Raw genomic sequence first — 25,220 nt, 5'->3', positions numbered from 1 at the left:
TTCTGGAAAGTTTCCTATTGAATGCCTCTTGATTTAAGGAAGCACGATTATATATGGAGCAAACTGACAAAATCTTGTTATTTAAGGCATCAAAATCCTTCAGGGCTTGTTCCAGATCTGGATAATGTCCTTGACTGTAGCGTGTGTGGCAGAATCAAATAAGGTATAAATATATATATAAAAGATATTTAATGAAGTAATATGTTATTCCATAGTAAAACAATGTAAAAACAAAGCTACTTAAAGAAAATAAGTCCTGGCTCAGTTGATTGATTAACTAGAGGCTGGTTTCTTGCTCTGAAAACCTATGCTGAAGTTGACACAATTTCTCCAGATCAATGATATGTAGGTAGAACAGTAAAAAAAACAATAAAAAAGCCAGACTGTCAGTTTTTAGAGGACTAAATACAGGGCAAGGAAGATTTTTGCTTGATGTATAACACCTGTATGTGATGGTTTTTATTTATATTAAGCATTCTTATATTATTAAAACTTCAGCTGAAAATTATCTTTACCAGACACACCAACTGTTTTTAACTAGCCTGAGAAATGTTTCAAAACTTAAGGCTATTGGATTCAAGTTCTGTAACATCACAGAATCTTAAAATCTCCTGGTTTGGAAAGGATCTTAAAGATCATCTCCTTCCAACACTCCTGTTGTGGGCAGGGACACCTTCTACAAAAATCAAGTTGCTCAAAGCCCCATCTAATGTGGCCTTGAACCCTTCCAGGGATGGGGCATCCCCAGCCCAGCACTCGGGGGGTTCTGGGCTCCCAGAGCACACAGCTGGGGCATGTCCAGCCTCTCACCCACCAGCACCCCCAAATCCTTCTCCAGGGCTGCTCTGGATCTGCTCATCCCCAGCCCGGGTTGGTACCAGGGGTTACCCTGACACAGGTGCAGTACCTTGGACTTGGCTTTGTTAAACTGCTAATTTGGATTGATAAACCTTAGCATAAGAAGTCAGGTAAACTGGACCACTTCCAAATAATACATGAATATATTATATTTTTACTCTCTCGCTAACTACCCTGAGGAGTGTTGTTGCACTTTTAAAAGTTAAGAAATTACACAACCTTTCAATAACCCGTAGGAAATATCCACATATAAATTAATCTAGTTGCATCAGTATATAAAAAATATTTAACAATTTGCTTAGCAAATTCTTTCCTATCTGTAAATGTGAAGTACCTAGAGTATCACAACCCCCTCCTTCCCCCCCCAAAAAAAAAGCTTCAACAACAAATTTGTAAGTAGTGGTAAATATTTGCAGAAAATTGTTTTGGAATACTGTTGTTGTTCTTTATAATTTAATTTTTTTTTCCTAAAGTAACAAAAAATACGGATCTGATAGTACAGCTTGCTTTCAGGCAGGAAATTTTTTGCTTAAGTGAACACAGTAGTCTTGTACTTCGGTATAAGGTCATCCACTCTTCAACGAAAGTACACTCCTGTTTCTCCTTTCATTAGAAACACTTTCAGCTTATCCTACCACATGGATTTGCAATAACTGTGCTTCCTTCCTTGCTGGAAGAGGTAACTGCTGTGTGTAGACATTCCTTTACATAGTAAAAGTATACTAAGACATATTAACTCTTCAGGAATCATGCCAAAATATGAACCTCTGGACTCCAACAGTTTGTATGCTATGTTAGAATAGTTTAAAACACTGTACTGTAAATTTTAGCGATTTCCACTAAAAATACCAAAAGCTGTGAGTTAAGATATTTAGGCTGAGCGAAGATGTAGAAAGGGATCTAAAGCTCACAGTGGGTCTAATTTTCCAGTTAGCAAGCACACAACTGGATGCACTTCTAGGCCAGTGATATCCCAGTTCACAATGAAAATTTCAAATTAAATAATATTTGCCCTAACTGCAAGGCTCGATTCTGAATACATCTGATTCTGCCCACCATGAGAAAAAAGGCCAGAGGGAATCTCACCCTGCAAGGACCTCAAGTCTCCATCCTACTCCAGCTCTTCTCTGGAGGAAAGCCTGCTCTCCATACCTCTTTATTCTCTCCAGCAAGGCTTCAAGAGAGATAGAGCACCCTCTGGATCTGAAGCTACATTAGGGTCAAATAGGGCCAGCTCACTAGAAGCAGGGATTGAAAATCTCAGTTCCTCTGTAATTTGTCTGACCAAGTCTGCCCAAGAGCAGCTCTGCTCTCTAATCTGTCTCCTCATCCATCTCTCGGCCACACTGCTCCTTCCCCCCTCCAAAATTCAACCAAGCTGAAGCCCCAGCCTGTATCACCCTCCTGCCCTCAGAAACCTTTTGGTAACATAGTCCTGATTCCCACCATCCAAGATCACCTAAGCCAGCAGTCCAGCGGGCAGCACCCTTGAGATCCAGTTTGATGCATCCCAGCTGGGGAAGGAGAGGCAGAAATGAAGCAAGACAGTGCCTGGAGACCACTCCTGCCTTCTCCAGCTTCCACAGCCTGTAAATCAATTTGCTGTTTCACTTGCAGTCGAACTATACTAGGAAATTTATCATCCCAATCCCCCACAAAGAAAAATATGTCTCCTAAAAAAGCACTGATTTAGTAACTAATTCTGCCCTCTTATGTTCTTGTATATTTTATAGGTTACAAATTTAATCTTTCTTTTTTTCAACCAAGACTAAAGATCCTTGTTACAAATGATAGATGGGACAATCCTCAGTCCACTAATTTCTCTTGAATTCTTTTGAAAGGCTATGAAATATATATTTCTTATTCTTCTTTAACTACATGAATTAAGACTTCAGTGTTGTACATTGTCACTGAAAACCTTTTGAGGGTCTGGCATCCTTTATCTCTATTATTCACTGAATAGATCTTTTAAAAATAAAAAATTATGCAAAGCTACTAAAGGAACAGTCTATAGCCCTTTTTATTTATCTGAGAACCAAATACTTTCTGACTATCCAAAGTACTTTCCCCATTGTTTGGTATCAATCCCTAGCACAGCTGATACTCGAGGCAGAGATTTTCAAAACGCTGCCTCAGGGATTTAAATGAGGATTATTTTTCTAAGTCTTCATTTTTTCTTTCAACGAGCACCCTCAGCCTCCACCACCATCTATTTTCCATTTCACATTAACAGATTAGATTTCAAATTCCCTCTGGACAAAAAGATACTGCATCTCAATTCAGACTGTCAAAGTTTTAGAGCCACAGAAGTTAGGAGGAAGCAATGCAGCTGCTAACTAGCAATTACACCCAACCCCTGCCACGTACTTTGATAAGAAGGATCTTTTCTCCACTCTCTCCTCTTATCCCAGACAAATAGCAACAGGACAGAGGAAACAGCATCAAGCTGCTCCAGGGAAGGTTCAGACTGGACAGCAGGAAGAATGTCTTCACTGAAAGGGTTGCCAAGCCTTGGAAAGGGCTGTCCAGGGAGGTGCTGGAGTTACCATCCCTGGGACTGTTCAAAAAAACCCCAGCTGGATGTGGCACTCAGTGCCATGGGTCTGTTTGACAAGATTGGGGTCAATCAAAGGTTGGACTCAATGATCTTGGAGGTCTGCTCCTACCCAAATGATTCTGTGACCCTCCCATCCTTCAGTTTTCTTTGTTGAGAAAAGCACACAACCACATGCTTGATTTAAGCATAAACTCCAGCTGAGCAACAAAGCAGAGATGGTTCCTTGATTTGGTGCCCAAAGAAAATATTTGCAATATGCAGACACCTAAACATGCAGATGAAGGCAAAGTGGGATTTTGTAGGGGAGCCTGGTACTGTCTCTCTGTGATTCAGATCAATTACAATTATTCATCTATACACTTTGGAAAATTGCACCCATTTGCCACTTTGGGCACTTAAATAACTTAAGGGAAATGGACTCTTTCCAGTAATTTCAGTCATTGAAAGTACTCAGCATTAAAAGGCATTCCTTGGCTGTTATAATTCTTCCAAATGCTCTGCTAATGATTTTGGTTATGACTGTGGTCCTTGTCCAGAGAACTGGAGAGGCTGCAGCTCAGTTACCCTAGGAAAGGGATTTTCTGATCCAACTTTACTTGCCCATTTAAAACAGCCATAAAGAAAGCCTTCATTTACTTTACAGATCTAATGTAGCAGATTATTTTCTACAAATTCTAAATAACTCCAGCACTTCTCTATGTCAACCACACAACACAAACTTGTTTTAGGGCAGGGATTGCCTTTGTGGCAGGTGAGTGTGAAGGACTGATGAGCACAGAGAAGACTCAGTGTCTGCAGCACTGCTTAAAATACCCAAAATACTCACATGTCCCAAGGATAAGAAAAAGAGTTCTGGTACAGGAATGAGAAGATCCCTGCTAGAAAACCAAGCTAGGACTGTTTCAAGTTGCTGTTCTCAGTGGAATATCAGGAATTATATTGCTCTTCTTTCAGGTGCAGCTTAAGAGGAAATCACTTTGCTAATCAGCTTGGGTTTATATTTGTAATCACTGAAGCAAGCTGCTTTTTTGTCACTTTTGCCATTGCCTACTAAATATCTAAATGTGATTTACAGTCTGCTATACTGGTAGCTGTACAATATGTATAGTTTTATTTTCAGTTTGCAGAAAAAACATGATGAAATTTGTTCTGCTCTGGGTAAGCCATATTAAGGAATTACATGAAAACAATGTAATTTCAAAGCAGGGGGTTTATTGTGGTTTTGCATGTGTCTGATTTGTAGCTCTTATATTGAAAAAGGTTGTAGATTAATTATAGAAGCTATTAATTTAATGAATTAGGTGAAAACTAAAAAAAAAAAAAAATAAAATAAAATGGGTCAGAGATTTGAGAAAGGGCTGTCTTCCATGGTCAGAGAACCTTGGAGGAAAAAGAGAAAAAGATGACTCATAGGAGAAAAAAATCACGGTAGGTTGCAAATTATTCTCTTATTAGTATAACATTTACTGGCATTTCAGTCATATTTGAATTTTTCACAACTTGCCCTTGCCCTCTCTCCTAAGAATGACTGCCAGTCCTACTATTACGATCTGCTATCTCTGCAATGTGTAATTATATTTTGACACACATCCCTGATCCTTTTAATTATTATTATTTTTTCTAATTGGATGAATTTCTAATATAACCTAAAATTAATGGTTTATAACTGTGCATAGTTTGTAGATGATTGGACAACGTAGGTGATCAATAATTTTAATAATCTTGGCTAGATTTGCATGTCACTATTTTATACAATTAAATAAAAAAATGAAAGAAATGAAACCCACAAATCTCAGTCAATTACTGAAGTAGATTATCTGTTTTCAAAGAGAATGGGCCAGATGCTCAGCTAATTTAAATCAGCTCAGCTCACTGATATTTACATCAAGAATCTGCCTCAGTATTTTAAATCCCTTTATCTCCAGTATGTAAAATATATAGAGGGCTATTTGGGACAAAAATTGTTCTCATGTGATTGCTAATTACAGTGAAGGTTATAGTGGATAGCAAGGTATTCGACAGTATAGCAAGAAAGAAAATATTCTCTCATATTTTTATCATTTATGGACTGAAATAAATATTATTATACACTATCAACACTCATTTTAAGACTATTCACCATTGGGGTGAAAATTACAAGTTCATCATAGATTAATAGATTTTCAGGCATAATTTCTGAAATGTACATTTGTGGAAGACAAAACGTTAAAGAAAATACTAAAACCTTCATGGGAATGTTTAATACTTCTCCTTAAAAGCCTAATTGCTCCCTTTGGAGACATTATAATCTATTGAGTAAATACTTATTTATAGACTTTTTAATTGGTGGATTACATTAACAGATATTAGGATATATTTTGAGGGCAAGTATATTGACCTTGTGTAGTCCAATGCCACCTTATATATAGCACATTTACTGGCAGAAAATTCTATAATTCTAATTATTAGCGAAATTGATTTTTACAACTTCTGCAAGATTGAGTTCACATATATTTAAAGGAACTATTGGCAAACTGTGTCTCTTCCCTAATAAACTGTTGGGAACAGTAGCATTTCAGTCCTACTTTCAGCAGTTCCTAGCAGTCAGAAACACAGCTCTTTATCCTTTATCTCTGAGTTGAACCACAATAAAAATAATAAAAAAATCTGTATTAGCATTCAAATTCAGCCTTTTGGAGTAAGCTCAGGAGAGAGAGCTGTTATTTTAAAAGGGGACAGCAGGAGCCTGGGGTTACCATTGCAGACCCACTGCAAAACCTGCAGACAACTTCACTATTTTAAACCTGCTCATAAATGAAGAACAGATAATGACAGTAGTCAAAGCATCAAGACAGAGACAAGTTAAGAAGAATGGGCTAACATGAGCCAACAACCCAAACACCATAAACCTCAGAATGTAAATGAGAGGAACAAAGGGCACAGCCTGTGGTGGAAATACATTTTTTTTCCCCCCTCATAGTATATTTCCGTGGGGTTATGCTCCAAAGCTTTTTCTCATATGCTCCATCAACAATTTTTTGTATGGCAAGCCCCTCTACTAATTAATTGTACTTTGGTAAAGAACAACTGGGGAATTGACAATAAAGAGCCATTATAGGGAAGATCTTTTTATTACTGTGTTGTAAGAGACAGAGGCAGCACAATTTGGCAGATCACCTAATCTTTGTATTTCTCAGATCTCTGTCTATTTACTAGATAAAACTCTCTCCAGGCAAGAGAACTGTGAGATTAAATTTACTTTTGCAGAGAAGGGGAATAAAAAATTATATTGGTAGCTGCTTGGAAGGGCAGATCCCCTGTAAGTAGGACAAGCAAAAAATATCAGAGACAAGTCTGGACAGTAGGTTCCATCAAAGCTGGTAGAAAAGTTTGCAGACTGGTGTTTTTTTCCTGCCTTTCAACAAAGCTAGACTTATAAATGGCATGGTCAAACAGGTTCCACCAGCAGGTGGGAGTCAAAAATTAAAGGCCTGATTCCCAGCTTAGTTTTTCCTCTGTAGCAGCAAGCACAGGCAGTAAAGGTTATTGAACTGGATAAAAAGACAAACGTGTTGCTTCCTCCCAGACACAGTGAGTATTATGCATCACTGTCAAAAAGCCTGAATAAAAGACCTTGTCTTGGTGCATAAATCCCCTGGTGTCTATACCACTCTCATGAAATTCTTGAGTGCAAAACTTTTGTGAGAAGTTACTACATAAAATAAAAAATGATTGATTACTCAGTAACACCTGCTACTGCCAGCAATCTTAAAAATCAGCTGGGCTTGCCAATAAGGGCATCAACTGTACTTCAAAACACTTTCTGTAACTGAGAAACTGTGAAAAGAGTAGGTAAGGAAGAAGCAGGACGAGAAGGTGCAGTACCTAAGCCACTGCTCACTCCTGCAGCAGCAGCTCAGAGCAGGAGTCTTGAGAATGCTCCTGAGCTGAGTGGCTGTGTGCTCACAGACAAACCACGGTGACTCCCAAGGCCTCCTTTTCCCTTCTCATTCTGAGCACAAGGTAGAGAGCACACCAAAAATCACCAAGACAATCTTGGGGTTTCCACCTTGCCTTCCTGTTGGGCCTTAACTACTCTCAGAAAGGAAGAAGGCAGGAATGGAAGCCAGATTTTACAGCTGCTGGCCAGAAGCCAGAACAGCAGCTAATGCTGCTAAAATCTGAGCCATGGTTTGATTAGATGCTGGAAATACCGTCCCTCATTTTTTCTTCCCCTTGAGGTGAGCATATGTCATTTTTTGAGTTGCAAGACATATGAAATTATTTAGAACCTTAGATACTGTGTATACATATTTTGTACCACACACACACATATATATTTGCCATATATGTCACACCTAAGCATATGTGATCTTTTTCACAAACCAAAGTGAGAAACAAGCAGGCAATCTGTAATAAACATTTTCTACCCATGGATGGGAATAGCTTCTGTGAACTGATGGGATAATCAGTCTTACAGACAAACATTCCCAAGGCAACCACTTCTTCCACCAAGCCCATATAAGAAACTATAGAATTCAACAACTGGTTGCTTATGATGTGATAAAGATAAAGACATCCACAGAGGAAAAAGACATGTGAATATGCAGAGGCAAAAATTTCCAATTAAAATGGCAAGAGAGGGGCTAGAGGTAGATAAGATGGATCTTAAAGTGCAAACTTCATTTCCACCTATTGCTACATAATATCTGTTCATTAACTTGAGAAAGCAGCAAGTGCTGAAGTGTTTTGCCTTATGAGTTGCTGATGCCACAAGTTTCTGTTGTTTTTCTGAGTTTCATCTTGTTTTTTTCCTCTGGGTCTAGTTACATAACTTTTCAGGTTTTGATAAACACTCCTGAATGTGCTGCTTAGACGATGCTATTAACATGCGAGGAACTTCTGGAAAGAGAACATAAAAAGAGAAAGAGGATCAATTCATAGCTTCACAGTCTGTATGTTAAAAACCCCCACAATAATTTAGCACAGGTATGGATATACACCTCTAGGGGAATGAAGAGACTAACTTAAGCCATGCAGATGCTTTCCACTGTTTGATGTTGCTGCAGCTGTACAGCCTCAACCCATCATAAGCACCTTTAACTCTGTAATACTGTGCCTTTTCTTCTTTTTTCCTGTAAATGATGAGAAAAGGCACCCTCTGCATGCTTCTTTTCAAATGCCAGCACATAATTTGCGTGTTTTATACTGTCTTGCATACAAAACAAGTGAACAAAAAAAGACAATTAGGAATTGGAGAGTTTTTTTTGCATCAAGTCTGGACTGCTTGGGCAAGTCTTTGCACTGTTTTCCTTTTCCATTCTTTGCCAAATTTGTTTCTGTTTTACAAACTGTTTGATGCAACAGTCTGTTTCTTTTCATGTTATAAGGGACCAAGGACTCTTGTCTAGAGATTCACATATTTGTTATGATTCAAGTGTTATTTCTACTAGTCAAAATAATTTTTAAAAGTCACATCTCATTTTCTTGATCTACATTTTAGTGAACATGGCTATATTATATGGAAACAATTGCTTTTAAAGAATAGCCAAAATACAACAGCATGCAAATTTTAAATTAATAGGTATATAATTTTTTTTGTTCTGTTAAGAATTTAAGATTGCTTCAAGCATCTCTGTGTTACTCTGGAGTGCTGCGACCAGTTCTGGACCAGGCTCTGCTCAGGGGTGTCAGCAATGGGACAAGAGGCAAGGGGAAGGGACTGATGCCCATCAAGTTCCACTTGAACAGGAGGAAGAACTTCCTTCTGCAGTGACCAGACACTGGAACAGATCACCCAGAGAGGGTGTGGGGTCTCCCTCACTGGAGATATTCCAGAGCCATCTGGATGCAATCCTGTGCCATGTGCTCTAGGTTGATCCTGCTTGAACAGGGAGGTTGGACCAGATGACCAATTGTGATCCCTTCCAACCTGACTCATTCTGGAATTCTGTGATACTTCTAGACTTCCTAGTGGCTATTGAAACAGGAAAAACCTAAGTCACTTCAAATGATACACAGAAATGAAAATCGCTGTTTTTACAATAAAAAGTTATGAAGTATTTCTAAACTGATCAATCTGGAGTGATAGTCCTTAGGTTTTCCCCACTGTCACTTGAATTTTGGAGGAAGGACACAGACAAGACCCATGGGAACAAAACATTCCTTTTCCTACCAATCAAGAGGGAACAAAGTACACTGTTTGCTTAAGGATGATGCATTCTGCACTCTCCAGAAAGAGGCAATCCCCTGTGAATAGTGCATACATTTTTTATAGTTTTCTGAAGAATGAGTTATACTGGTATAAAACATCAGCAAAAATGCCTCCCACTGATGTGCATTCTCTGACAAGTCCAGTCGGTACACCAAAGTTTCCTCCTCATCCCTCAGTGCTTATTTCTGATATTTTTCAGGTATTCTGTTTGCAAAACCGAAAAAAGAAGCAAATAGGAGAGCTGGATTAGAAAAGGCAACAAACTTTTAAACGTAGCACTTAACATTCCACTGCTTGCAGTTGAGCTTTGTGCTGTTTCCAGCAGGCACTGCTGAAAGGGTCTGAGCACTCAGGCGTGCAGCTGGCCCCATCGCAGGTGATAGAGCTGCTTCAACATGATAAATTCTTCTGAAGGCAAGTATAAAAAAGCTTTGATTCATATACACTGAAACTTGTTATAAGTAATGAATGATTTAGATGGAACACATTTAGCACTGTCTCAGAACGAACATTTATTACAAACATACCACAACATCTAAAGCAGTGGCAGATAGCACACCATCAATCAGAGCAGACCACCAAAACAAATTGTGCCTCATAAACTACTTTAATATGTCACACAGCTTCCAAATATACATCACTGATCCATTTGTTACAAAGCCTAGACTACTTTTTCACTGACAAGTCAATGACATTTGGTATTTTCATTTATGTGCGATATCACAATGAATCTAAGGACTCCATTCACCCAAAATTAGGTTCCTGCCAGCACTGGCCTCTAATGCTCCTCAGGCTTGCACAGTTCTGCACACATGGATCTTGGTAATGATGCCTGTCTACAAAGACCCATTTGCCAGTGTACTTTGTCTGTATACTTTAGCAGCATCTTGCTAACTATTTCAAGTCCTCAAGCTGCAGTTCCCTCTATACCCATGCAAAATTTATGGCCCATACTGATAAGAGTAGGCAGCAGCACAGTAGCAGTTTTAAAGGGCATATGTTACATGCTGGAGAACAGATTTTTCAACTAAATTTGAGGAAGTGATTGAGGAAGGTGTATCTACTTTTCTCTTTCAATATCAGCAGAAATACCTATAAAATATTTCTGCCACAGAACAGCAAAAATTAACTCATTATATCTTTGGTCTGACAGCCTGCACAGGCTTAAAGCTTCTGCATTTATATCTAAGGTCTGTACTAAAGCATAGCTAATATAAAAAAAAAAAAAAAGTTTCTTTTCCAGTGTGAGGATTAATCAAAGAGTGTAAACCACCAAAAATGAGCACTTCATCCTCCATCTCAATACATTTCTATAAGTATAAATGACAAGTTATGCTTCAGAAAAATGCCCGAGTGCTGGAAATGCAAATTTAAGAACACAAATTTCACCCAATTTTTAAGAAACCTATGTCTGAAAAAAATTGTGCTGAGTGGAGGATTAAGAAGTTAAGAGTCTTGTTGTTTATTAGGTTTTGCAAAAATCTGTAGCACATTTCCTAGTCAAACATCTCATCCTGTCTCTCAGAAAGGACTGGAAAGCTTACAGTTCACATAAAGTTTGGTGTAAACAGTCTTAAGGGATTTCCAACTGCATCCCATAAATTCAGATCGCTGGGATAATGAGCTACGTGGTCTGATTTCTCGCCAGTGTGCACTAAATACTTTTGTGCTACTCTGCAAACTGCTGCTGCATCAGACAGAGGACACATCTGGGGCAACACAAGCTGGGCAGGACATGCAGCACCAGCAGAGGCTGCCCAGGGCTGTGAGTGAGCAAGCAAAGCTCTGCCAGGTCAGGACCAGTGCTGTGGTGCAACCTACTGCACACGATTTCCAACTCACATGTTTCCCAATAAATTCTCCATTTTACATTTTAAACACAATTCTTCACACATTCTTTACCTGATGCTTCTCCTGAACTGAACGTTGTGACTGTCTGAAGTTTGAAGGAAGTTTGCATTTTTATCAGATATTTTTTAGTTGTTTGAAACTCAGTGTTACCCCATCTCATTTATTTTTAAGTATCAAATATTACTATTTAAGCCCTATAATGTGTCATTGATCTGCACGTTAAGCATCCACTGAAATCAATAGCCTGTTCAGTGTAAAAAAATCAATGGTATGGTATGGTATAATCCAAAATAAGTATTCTACACACAAAATTCTGTGATGCCACCTTGATTTCAGTCTTTCATGTATGGCTACTCAAGCCAAATATTTATTAATATTATACTTGTACAAAGAAGACAACAACTGATAAAATTAATTGCAAGTGCAGTGGCATTAGTGGTGTGAGTCATGTAATTAGTCAAAACACTTCTAACACTTCTAGAGGATAAAATAGGAATAAATAAGAAAAGACAAGCCATTATGATTTTCCTATGTGATAATAGTTCTTTATATTTATGCCAAAGCCAACAGAAATTATTAACTAGCTGACACCTATTATGAAGGCTGAATAATTCTGTGTCATGTTGAGATCCAAGAGAACATTGATCTGCAATATGACAAGTCATCATGAAAATTTTCAGTTGTAAAATCTGAAAGAACCATAAATGGACAAAGAGACAAAGAATGTATCTGTTTAGGTTTCTGTTTCTGTGCTGTCACTGCCAGCTTTGTGGACTGAAAGCATCCCCAGTGGGTATCCCCAGCAATTCTGTTTTCACAAGGGGTTTCATGAGCAGCTCGGAGCTGCTCTGCAGACAGAGGAAGTACACACAGCCCTGGTTCAAAAGGAACATAATATGTCATGACTTAATAGTGTTTGATTTCTCCCCAGTGGTTTTCAAGGCTAGAGAATTGACCTCCTTCCTCCCTTGGTGCTTGACTGTTGACATCTCCATGTTCTTTCTCGATTAACCAAACTTCATCCTCCACTTTATTCCTTAAGCCTGGTTTTTCGAAGAGTGCTCTTGTTGCTTAAGAAAAGGAAGAAAAAAGAATTGGACAAGGCAGCTATGTAGAACACTTAGTGAGATAGGGGGCTAAAATCCCACACCAGGCTTGGCAGCTGTGATAATGATGTATAATTTAATTGAAGCTATACTGTGAGCCTCAAAAGGACTTCAGACCTTTTCCCATGTTTATATATTATTCAGGCTAATGGCAACCCTGAAATAGAAAAAGCTTCTTATCTCTTAAAACTTTTATTGCAGTGAGTTCAAAATGCACAAAGCTGAGTGCTGGTCTGTCTGCTTTAATGCAAAGTGAAAGGAGGCTGTTTCCAGTGCTCTTTTGCATCTCTGTCTTGGCAAAAAGACAGATGGGATTGGATGCCTTAGAAACCAGGGATGCCATGGGATGCATGGAATTTAAAGGTTTGAATTATTTCTATACTTAAAATATGTTGTCTATGTCTGGCCATTATTTGTTTTCACTTTTTTTTTCAGCACAAGTTCATAGAAAAAAATATAAATCCCATTAGACAAGAAAAAAATCTATAGCAATCAATACAAATGGCAACTCCTTTGCATTTTGTGCAAGTTAAATGACAGATCTTGCTGCACATTTAATGCTGTTACAAAAGCCTGTGTCTACAGGGTTTTTGAAAACTAACATGATAATTTACGGAAGGATGACAAGTGGCTTATTAGCAGTTGTGTTGTCTGGTGCATATTCATCCTGTAGACCAAGCAGCAAAAAAGGATCACTCTTCAAGCTGGTCTTCAGTCTATGCTCAACTTACATGTACAGGAGAATAGAGGAATAAATCAGGAATCTTCACAGAAAGGTTTTTTGCTTCTAGCCATTGTTTATACCATAATGCAAAATTGGAACTCAACATAATATGATACAACTGCACGTGCCCACATAAAAAATAATACACATATAATTAAATAACATAACCCCAAATCACATCTGTGGAAGACAGTGGCCACAGAAAGCCAGTAAGGAATTCTTCAAATTATTTTCCTTTCAGAATGCAGAGCAAACTTTCCCCCTGTGGTGACTGTCTATAGGTATTCTGGTGATCGATGAATCACCAGCTCATCTCGTGATCTTTCCCAATGCACAGAGACAATGTAAGTGCCATTAAACATATCAGTCACTGCTGAATTTCTGCTGAGGAGATTATGAACAGATACATTCAGAGCTAGCGACTGCCCCTGCCATGAATCAAAAATGTGTACTGCTAAACTGATTTAGGGCCTCAAACTACATTATCTGTAAAATGAAATTACCATGTTCTTTGTTTGGAAAGGGAATTGAAAAGACCAATATAGATCAAGTAAATTTACATGCATAATACATTACATTATCCTGTGTTCTCAACACATCTCACTTTCTCTACATGAGGTGCACTTTTTGAGAGCACATGCAAGCTTTTGTAACATAGCTTTTGTTTAAACAAGGCTTTAGGCAAGTTTATGAAGCTGCTATAAATGCCAGAGAATTCATAAAAGACAACACATCTTCTGCAATTTGAATGGTACAAAAACTCTTACCAATTACTGTGTGCCTTTCAGATTAAAGAGCAAGAATATACCATCAAAGGGCACCAGAAAGGAAATGAGTCAAGATACTGAGCCATGTTTTCCCAAGAATTTTAGTTAACCAAAAGCAGATTATCACGAACAAAAATGTATCTACACGTTCCTCATGATCTGTTGTATTGTCTCTAACTCTCTCTATAAGAATAACTCAAGGTAACATTTCTTATTAGTGGTTTTTCTATATAAATACAGCGAAAAAGCTATTAAAACAGATTGAAAGAAATTAATGACTCTCTGATAAATAACCTCTGTAGATAACCACGTGTAAAAGGTCTTCTAAAAATGAGAAAACAATTGACAAGAAGAAGAAACTGTGCACTAAATGTGAAGATCAAAGGAGCTGGGAAAAATCCTAACCAACATACACATAAAACTGCCAGTCACTGGTGCCCAGGAGCTGAAATGCAGAACGACCTCTTAAGACAGCTCAAAGAATGATATTCTAATAATGTTGGATTTTAAAATATATCTTATGCGTGGCTGCCACAGAAAAATTGAAGTGAGACCATGTTAAACAGAGAATTTATCCTCCTCACAGTAATAGAGCCAATGCATTAACAAGTTAATTAGGAAAAAAAAAGAAAAAAAGGAAGTAGAAACAGTAGATGGTCCTCCTAAAACACTGAGAAATTGAAATTAAGTTTTATGTCATTATTATCCAAGAGGATTTTATCTCAAAGTACCAAAAACTGAGACTTTGCCTTGATATATGGCAGAGTGTTTCTGTCTCTACATACTGCACCAGGAGGCCCCACCATGCACTTTAGAAAATTTCCTTCACAACTCTACTACAATTCCATTCTTGAACTCCCACAGTCTTGGTCTTTAAAATATATTTTTTCTTCAAAACAGTATTCAACAGTATGAAGGAATTTACTAAAAGCTGTTTTCTTCAGTTCTCTTCCTATTTCCCTTCTGCTAATCTTCAACACTCAAAAGCAGAAGATTGCAACTTTAAAAATAAAAATGGAAATAAAAATTCAGCAAAGCATAGAGTCTTTCTTCTTATTTCCACGGTGACTACCAACAGCTAGAACATTAACCAGATTTCAAGACTGTCACTTTTTTAAAGCAGAAGCCAAAAAGTCTAGCAGTGGGAAAAAAAAACAAAATTGCAAAGTTGAAAACCGACTTTTGTCCAGATTTTTAATGAACTTTTTATCCTTCACTATGCTTTGTAGCCTTAAACTATTTTAAGTACGTATTTATGCTTATTGTTATCAAACATGTATTATTAATCTAGTTTTTATTGAAATGTATACATAAATTGAAAATTATTGAATTAAGAGATTCTTGATGTCAAAGCAACAGTAATTCATTAAAACATATTCTCTCTTACTATACAAACTTATCTCAAGTCCATGGATAGTCAGAAAGATAATAAATACCTCAGCCAGCCCCATTGCAGAATGATAGATAGCAAATATGGACTGTAGACAAATTCTCAAGCTTTGCCACAATCACCAGCAGTATGAAATCACCATAACTAGTGGGAACTACATCAGTGTCACAATTTTTCCTCCGTCTTCATCAGCCTCAGGACTTTTCCTTGCTCTCATCTTCAGATCAGTTCTTTCCCAACTGATTTGATCTGTTTGTAAGCAAGGACTACTCAGTAAGAACTGTCATGATTGATTATCAAATAGATGATACCCAGCTAAGACTCAAAAGCAGATTCTCCTCTCATTTGAAGTGGCATAATTTTAGAAATTTCAGTGGAATTACTCTTGCCCATATGAAAGATGCTGAGTAAATTCCAGATCCCCCCCAGACACACCCTGATTTGCAGAGCAATACTACAGTTCTTCTCAAGCAAGTACAAGAAAAAAGACCCAATCTTATATTTGCAGAAGACACTTAAGCAGGGGCATGCCTCAAGGGCTATTTCCTGTGTAATATGGCAATATTTTAAGCCAGAAGTAGCAGATCTCAACTGCTTTCCAGAGAAATGCTGAACATAGTGAGGGAAAAACACGCTCTCTTTGCTTCTTTTCTGGAGATAAAAGAAATTAAGAACACTTTCTGTGGTTTCTCAAAGTAAGCACTAATGACACTAAAATAATGATAATGGAATTCAAAGTTTCAATATGTCAGTAAGACTTAAAATATAACTAAAGAATGCTTTTTGAAATACACAACCTACGACTTGATATTGTTTTTATTTGGGTGTGTCTGCCACTGGTTTTCACTCACTTAATCCTGCAGCAGCTTTCTCTAAGATTTCTAAGGATCCTTTACCTTCAAGGGAGAAGAAAGCTAGTGGCATGTTCAAATAGCATGAAAGTTGTCTCCCACATTTTCTATAATTAAACATAGTAAAATCCTTCAATATCTCTCAAAAACACTTTCTCCAATTTTTAGGAAAAGTTTGTTGTTTTTTTCCTTTCATTTTAATTTTCCTATATCAAACTTTAAACAGATTTTTATTTCTTCTTCCAATAAGATTCTAACCAGTAATGGTAAACCATTTGCTCCTTTACTCCTGTTTACAGAGCTAAGGATCCCTTTCTTCTGTTTTTCCACTGTCATACAATGGACCTAAAAACTAGGTTAAATTACCAAGCCAGAGGCACTAATCTCAAGCAGTGTGGTAAATCTGTGACTTTTCTCTCTCTAAACTTTCCAAAATCCCCCAGTGCACTTTTAACGAACACACAAAGTCCAGCAGGTAGAAAGTTAATTGTTAACTAAAGCAGTGTGTGGTGTTAACGAGAACACTTATCCAGCCTCCTCCATGGGAAAGACAGTGAAGAATTTTCTGCTTCTTTGCACCACCATAGACCTGTCCATGCTTGGAGCCACAGCAAGAATTTTCCTGGTGAGGTCTCCTCACAGATTTCATGAGAGTGGGAACTGCAGGGTTGTGCCCAAGGCTGGAAGGCTGTGAGGGATATTGGTATTCAGAGGGTGTAGGAACCCCAGAGTTGAGAGGATTGTTACACTTAGGCATATCAAAACTGATTTTTGTGAGTGCTGAGAGTCCTTGTCACTAGGAGCTTCTGCTGAGTGATCAGCATCTCTGGAAACAAAACCGGATTTTGTCTCTCTTGTTTTTTCCATTATTTTAAGTTTGCTCATGCAAGGAAACACAGTAATGGAAGAATACTGGATTTGAGGGAAAACCTTAAAAAAACCTTAAAAACCTTTCAGAAAAATATTTTTTTTTACTTCACTTCTCTGTGCAATATAGTTCTGTTCGTAGTTCAAAAACCATGAAGTTGTTTTAGTATTTAGCTGGTGAGGCTGATACAGTCTCAAACCTAGCAGGATGAAATCAGTGCTCGGATGAGAGCTAACATGGCAAAATTCAGCAAAGAACAAGATTTTAGGATTCAAATACAAATGACTGAGAAAATAGTTTCTTTTGAAGATACTCTCGCTATTGAAGAGCAGCTCAGAAAGGAGAGCTTTACATTGTTGGTGGTTCAAGTAACATTTACCAAAACTAACTAATCTGTAAAAGCATCATACATCCCTGGCCCTCAGTTTTAAATGTGCTAAGGAAAGAAGTTTTCATGAGATTATTTAGGAATGGCTCTTGAAAGAAGTAATGTACTCTGACTATTCCTTAGATCATGCTTTGAAACAAAAAAAAATCAATAGTGCTTAACTGATGAACGATATTTTCTTTGAAAATTTGTAGAAAGGGAAAACCAAAATAACATTTTCTCAGCCATTCTGGTATGTTTCTAAGCCTGTTCATCAGTTTGAAAGTGCACATCTGATCTGTGCTCTTTCAACACTTAAAGGCAATGAACACGTGTTCATGTTATTTGTGGACAAAAGTAAAGAGTATTCTTGTGCTTGCTGGTTCTCTAATGCCAATGTATAACTGTTTGATCAACATATTTTTTAATATGATAGCAAACATTTCAAGCAATACTCCAAGCACAGGATGTGGACATAGGATTCAAAAGAAGGTGCCACCTTATTAATTTTTTTTTTTCCCAGGGTAGTCTGGAGCTGCAGGGTGAAGTTAGGTGTCAACTTGAACGACCCTAAATCAAACCATGACCACAATCTCTTCTCTTGTGGCTGCAGCTCCCTTCTGCACCAAGCTCCCCTGGGACCAGAAAGTGTGCAAAGGAAGGGATCACATCAGCTAAATGGATGCCATCAGCTGAATGGATGTCATCCTCTCTTATCTGGCCAATTCCTACCTGGATCAGCTCCTTCAAATGTGCAGGAGCACCAGGATCAGCAGAAGAGTCAGAGAGAGATCCTGCAGACAGAACTCTTGGAAGTTGAAGGAGACTGAAAAACCTGGCTCAGGCTGACACCATCTGCCAACGGATGGCAACCCCTTCTCAGTGGTGGCTGGAAACACTCTCTTGTGTCTTATTCAGCTGTTTAGTTTTGGGACAGCACTGGTCTGCTCTTAAGTAGATGTTACCCTACCCCCACATTGCTCCCCTTGTGACTGGAAAAGTCATATCATTTTCCCTCCCTTGCAACTGGGAAGAAAACTCTCACAAGCTCAATTCTCCATTGGTCCAATCTCTATTGTCTCTGCCTGTGTAAGTCTAAATACAGGCTGCCAAACTCTTATAAAGTATTTCAAATGTCTTCAAAGAGATGAAAAATAGATAAATATATATTAAATTTCTCCCAACAAAATACGTGCAGGAAGCTTCATGCATCCTCAGAGACCTTTTGAATTCAGATTTCACTCCGAAGAAAGTGGTGTAAAAGAAGGTGCAAAAACTTGTTTGTTATCATGGGACAGAGGCTAAATCTAGACTTTAAAGAAAATGGAAGACTAAATAAAACCCAGTTAATTTCACAGTCACTCTGTATCCAAATACTTTTCTCTTTCAAGAATATTCAAAGCAAAACTATTAGAACATCCTTTGGTACATCAAATCATATACTGTGTGTAGTCATATGCTTTATATACTTGCAGTCAAACTAAAACTGCAGATCCACACTTACAGTACTCAGTTTCTAAAATTAGATTTTTAGATCCTTAGCTATGCACAAGCCACCTCCTCCAATATATCGAGCTTCCTCTGAAGTTAAAAAAAATTGTGAATTTCTTACTACTCAAAATGAGGTTGCTTCTGTGAAATATAGGGAGATACTTTTAGGACCCTGAGTCTGAAACTTTTGGTCAGCATTTTATAAGCTTTTCCAATGTTAAAGAGCACAGCAGCATATCATCTCTCATGATTTAAGAAATTATGTTAGTCATACAGCATGATAATATATTAAAAAATAATTCAAGCAGTTTATCCTTGAAATTGTGTAAAATAAATTACTTAAATTAGATAAATGGCAAACTATATAAAGTGTTATGCTTAAAATCACATAAAGTAAACAGTGAATCATCCCAGCACAGCTGGCTGTGCTCTACAAGCACAGTCACAACTTGAGTTGTGCTGCAACTCAACCACCACATCAAAAACTCCACATCCAACCAGACAGCTCATGCCTCACAATTACTCACACTGAAATCCAGGCTATCTGGGTCCATGTAAATGCCTCCTATCTATTTTCATTTATTTAACATTTAAACTAGTGTTGGTGTACTACATGCACTCTAAATAATACATGTGGTGATCAATCTATGGGGAGGCTGAATCTGAGGCACACAGCTTTGTATCACCCCCACCAGTAATACCTTGCCAGAGACAATTAAGATTTCTAACACTGGTACCTTTTGCCATAAAAATGATTAAACTGCAATAGAGCTGAAATTGGAACTGAAATATAAGGCTGGATCACTTGCATAATAAACTTTGATTTAGTCATTAAAGAGATTATTGCTTCACTTCCCTGTGGAGAGTAAGGACAGGCACCACCCTCATATAGTTCTGTAGGGTGATGCCCTGTGGTTGCATTTTATTTTTATTTCTACCATTTGATCATAAGTAAATCAAATTCTGAAAATGGAGACTCTTGCAGTGAAGCACTAAAGAGATGTGAACAATCAAGGCTTTGGGGGGAAGGCATTCTTTAACCTGAATTTCCCAGCCCCGGGTCTGGTCCCCTGAAGTCTTTTCATCTCCAGTTCCTCTCCACAGTCCTAAAGGTCTTTTCCTTGCTTGGGAGGTGTTGCCAGCACTGTTAACTCTCATGCCAGGGCACTCTGGGGTGTGCACAGTCTCTCTGTGCCCCTCCTGAGGCTCAGCTCACCCCAAGGACCAGCCCAGAGTGGCTCAGTCTGCCACCCCTCAGCTGGGGTGGGTGCTGACCTGGCAGAAGGACCAGACCCTGTTGCAGAGACACCATGTGAAGAGTCAGACTCCTCAAAGCTGCCCAGCAGCCTGGATGGGCACAGTTCCCCCCACAATGGAATGCATGAGCTGTTCCCAAGATGAGTAAGGGGTTTATGTCCTCCAAGAGTGGTGGCTGTCCTAATGGTCTCTCTCTCTGAACCTGTCACACAGCTTTCCACACAGTTAGAAACAAATGGGCAGCTTGCTTCCCAGTCTACAAATTCTCCCAGATGCCACCTGCAGACACAGAATATATCCATTTGTCTAGGTTCACTCAAACCCTTTTTTGCCCCCTGTCTACCTATGACAAAGATATATGACAAAGTGAAAACACTGTTCTGAAGAATTCAGAAGGGGACAGGCATTAGCAACACCTCAAATCTACTTTCTGATTTAAGATAAACTCAAAACAATACTTAATATTATTTTCCTACTTTTTTGGTCTCCCTACTATAAATCCTTCTTAAATTTGAACCATGGTATGTTTTTTCAGCTTAAAGGAAAAAAATAAATTCCGGTTGACTTGTACTTCCAGGTTCTGCTTTTAGACTCCAGTTTATCTTGATCATCAGTTTATAAATCCCAGTTTAATGCACATTTAGAAACCACATTCCAATGAATCATTCTGAAAGGTTTTCTGGCATGCAGACTTAAAAACAGCTAGAAAAGAAAATGGTATCTTTATGTTTCTCTGGACCCACATACAGAACTCATTTCACTCCCTGACACTAACCTTGCAACTAAATCAGGAGCAGTTTTCTACCCATATTTTCATTCTTTTAGTTGTATGTGGGTGACCATTCTTCTTGTTTTTAGTGAATTCCAAGGTGGAAAACACAGGGTTTTGTCATAAATACAGAATTACACAGCAAGACCATAGAAAATGTCTTCTCAGAGCCTGTAACTTCAGCAATGAAGTTTTCATTAATTTTACCAGAAAATTTTCCAGATTCATTTACTTGTACTGATCATGACCAGGACCTACATAGACACAAGGCCTACACAGATACTAACATTTTGCAAAGATGCTTATAATTTGCAGCACTTTTGAAACCAAATGTGGTATGGAAGAACTAGAGGCTGGTCTAAATCAGCTGCTGCTATCCACCACACAGCTCACCTCAGCACAGGTAATACTGTGAGTCATCCAATGCATTTCCAGCTGCACATATCCAGCTTCACCCTTCCCCTCTGAACAGCAGAGCTGGAAGTTGGTATGCAGGTCTCTGGCTGTCTGGAATCTCTTAAAAATAAAAATAAGGATAAAAAACAACCAAAACCTCTGTTGCCATTTTGGGATGGGCTTCCCAGTGAGCTGCAGTGGAGAAGTTTCCATGCTGACCTCTCACCAAGCGACACCATGAATTCCATGTGCACACACCAACAAAAACAACTCACATCACTGAGATATAAGCAAAAGCTGATCCTTAATGGTTGATGGGAAGGGGAGGTGCACACATTCTGTTTTGGAGGTCAGAAATGCCCAGACTACAAGACCTTACAACAACTGCTTTCTGACAGATTCTGAATTTGGAGCTTCCCCCAGAAAGCAAGCATCTCTTCAAGTCCCACAGCACTCACAGTAATATCATGTATGAAACAAACCACTGGACAGCAGACATGCCGAGGTTTTTGCTGACTCAGAGCTCCCAGCAAACAAGACAAATTGCTTCTTAGGCTCCTTGAAACAGGTATCTTCCTTATGTTTTGTTTCAGCTGCAAAAATCACTTCTTAGAACAGCAAAAGCCCATATTAAGATATTTTCCTGCAGTCAAGTTCATAGGTTATTTTCTACCCATGATAAAAATTCAGCTCTTTGCCTCTGCCTGGGAGCAGGTAAGAGACCAAAGCAATCCAGCCCTCATTTACTGGATTTAATTGAAAATGGGAGAAAGGGAAAAAAGTTAACAGCATTTCTTAAATCCCAGGATCTTGACAGTGACATATAATCCTAAGTCACATACCTCTGAGAAGAGGTCATGCTGCCCAGAGTAAATAACAGCTTGTAATTTGCGACGAGGATACCCAGCAGCAGCACTGTGAGATACATGTGATAATGTGATTTACAGGACCAGGAAATAATTTTCAGATGTATGTGCTGCATTAACAATCCAGGTTAAGCGTGTGCTGCAACTTTTCCCTTGAAGGTACAGTAGGTGGAAGATTAAATGCAACAAAAGGAAATGTCGAGGGGGGAGGGAGGAGTCTCCTGCTGAGATGTTGTGATAAATTATTAAAACTTCTTTTTAATGTTGATGCTACTCTTTAACCTCAGATCACAATACTGACAGCAGAGAAAAGCTGGAAGTGCTATTAAAGCTGTGATAAACACACCATGCTGTGGCAACACTTGTAAAGGGAAAAAAAAAAAGTAAAAAAAAATCCTGGGGGTGCCTCCAATCAGCAACATCAAGAAACAACCAGGGAGAAAATATCAGACTATCTACAATCCACATTCCCTCAGTCCAAATATTTATGAGATACCATTTATGCTCACTGAGCTATATTAGATTATGAGACCTCAATAACCCATGTTTTCCATAAACAAATGTCATGCAAGGAAGCAAAACAAAGTGAACTTTATGAAAAGGCACATTTAGTGAACTGCTCACAGCACACACAGGGTAAATCTTCTCAGCAGTTTTTAACAGAAGAGGAAAATGGATTGCTGCCTTCAAAAATCATAAGTGTTTTCTCAACATAGCATCTTTTTCGATAAAGTTAATGCAATTTATCTTTATTAACACATCAACACTGACATAGCCAGTCAGCCAATTAGTGCTGCTGGCAGTGCATTTCACAACATCCACGTACTCTAAAAAAATGTCTGTCTAGTCATTTTTACCACATATAGTAACAATTCTGCACTCAAAACAGGCTTCTTGCTTTCTTTCTCTCTTCTCCAACACTGTAGCCCCCTGTGAGAGGGGTAACATCACTTCCAATAAAGCCACAAGAGTCCCAGAGGCTCCATAATGAAAAGAACAACCTCAATTCCCACAATCCAAAAAATCACTAAATTTCTAAATGACATGCATTTATTTGTATCAAAGCTCCAAACACGATTCACCTAATAGTACAATGCAAACCAAAATTCCTGCAAGAATACATACCTTACACAGAGTCAGCCAAGCAAACTAACAGGAAAACAAATTAAACTCCATGCTCTCTTTTTAGCATCCTACTGCAAGCCCACACAGCAACCTGAAATCTGAGTCACTCAAAATAGCACAGGTATTCTCCTTAGATTACTTTTAATACAGCTTTTTCATACCTTACCCAAACATCCATTACAAAACTTTTTCTTTCCACTTACCCCCCTTCCAGTGTTTGCCTTTGGTCCTGCTAAGCTTGCTCAGGGTTGGTCCAGAGAAGAGCAACATCAAAATGAAAAGAAGTTCAAGCATAGTGATTTTCCCCCGTTTCACTGATAACAACATTTCCACAAGTTTTTTTAAAAAAATAGAAAAAAGAAAAAAAAAAATTAAAATCTCACATCTTCTCCCCCACTTTATGTTTACTTAGGGAAGAGTGATTAATCATTGAAAAATTAGAGCAATGAGTAGCTTTGCTCCTCTCAGACATTGAAGTAATATTTCAATGATGTAGCCCTGAGGAAAGCCACATTTCTCACTGATCCGATTTCTCCCACACAACATGCAGCCAGCACCGCTGCTACTACAGCAGCTATAAAATAATTTCTGCTCCCCACTTTGGTTTCTGTGGGAATATATTCCTCAGCTTGCAGCGTGAGCTTGATTGAAAATGATAAATACAGTAATGCTTGTGTCCAGCAGAAAAGAGAAAAGATGTCAGGATTGTGAAAAAAGATGAGAAGCAGTTGTACTGACAGCTTTAAGCCTGACTGTCTGATCCTAATAGCTGTGCAACCAACCAAATTGCTCTTTTAAGAGTAATAAGGCTTCAGTGAAAGCTGGTGTCACTGCCACTTGGGTAGGTAGTGCAGGGCTTGAAAATCACCAAGGAACCTGCTGGAGAAAACGACTGCCACGGTCCCAGCTCCGAGCGCAGAGGGCTGAGCAGAATACAGTATGCACAGGGAGCATTTAATCTCTATTGTGTGCAGGAGATTTCCTGCTTTGCACTGTGCCACTGCTCAGGACTTCTCACTGCATTTTCTTAAGGCTTTGCTTCATATTTTAAACTGAAATGCAAGCTTCAACACACTAATTACTTGCAGCATTTCTGAATTATTGCATGGGAAGAACCCTGCGTGCTTTTTTTTTTTTTTTTTCCCTTTTTAAGTAGCAAAGAGGAAGAACAAATCTTTAGCAGTAGCAGCAATCTTTTCACTGCACAGAGCAGCTATGCATTTTCTATTTTCACACTGCCTGTCCTTAGGATCTCCAAAATCCAGGGGGTGGGAGTACAGAGTGGAGAGGGAAGGAAAGAGAAAGGGGACATTCAGTAGTGCACAGATTCTCAAAATAATAGATTGCAGTTTATTTTTTTCTTTAATAGGTGCTACTGCCACAGAAATAATAGAGCTGCTACCTACATCTCCAAATGTTTGTATTTAAGATATAAACTGACTCTGCTGATACTAGATCAGCAAACACAAGACTTTCTGTGCAAAATTTTGGATTTTCATGAAGGGCACTCTGAGAAAGACTCCTGACATCCAGACTGCTCAAACAGTCTTGAGATGCCCAGTGCTTGCTTAAGTGTGCCCAAAAGCTTGAATTAATCCACAATCTGGCATTTTGTTTCTATACAACCATGCAGTACTCAAATCAATGAGCCACAAACCTTGTGCTCTAGATTTATATAAATAAAAAATCAATGTCTTTAGAATGACAAAGCAATGATGGTCACAAATTCCCTGAAGTTATCGCATTTTCAACCATAGACATGATGCCCTTTTCAGTGCAACGTT

General features: G+C 38.4%; 1 protein-coding gene across 7 annotated transcripts in view; it reads right to left on the bottom strand.

Annotated features, from left to right (window-relative positions):
- ROBO2 (roundabout guidance receptor 2) overlaps positions 1–24,375 on the bottom strand; it is an 859,086-nt gene extending 834,711 nt beyond the window's left edge. For 2 of the 7 annotated variants that reach the window (XM_088157805.1, XM_088157803.1), the window contains exon 1: positions 23,640–24,374. In XM_088157805.1, the coding sequence (XP_088013931.1) occupies positions 23,640–23,763 (124 nt within the window). In that variant the 5' untranslated portion in view covers positions 23,764–24,374. Of the gene's footprint in view, positions 1–23,639 lie in introns of all 7 variants that reach the window. The other 5 variants (XM_088157801.1, XM_088157806.1, XM_088157804.1 and 2 more) reach the window with 3 other exon arrangements.
- Positions 24,376–25,220: the final 845 nt, after the last annotated feature.

The sequence above is a fragment of the Sturnus vulgaris genome, chromosome 2 (genome assembly GCF_052056855.1).
Source record: "Sturnus vulgaris isolate bStuVul1 chromosome 2, bStuVul1.hap1, whole genome shotgun sequence".
Lineage (NCBI taxonomy): Eukaryota > Metazoa > Chordata > Aves > Passeriformes > Sturnidae > Sturnus > Sturnus vulgaris.
This window is presented reverse-complemented; position numbering and strand designations above follow the sequence as displayed.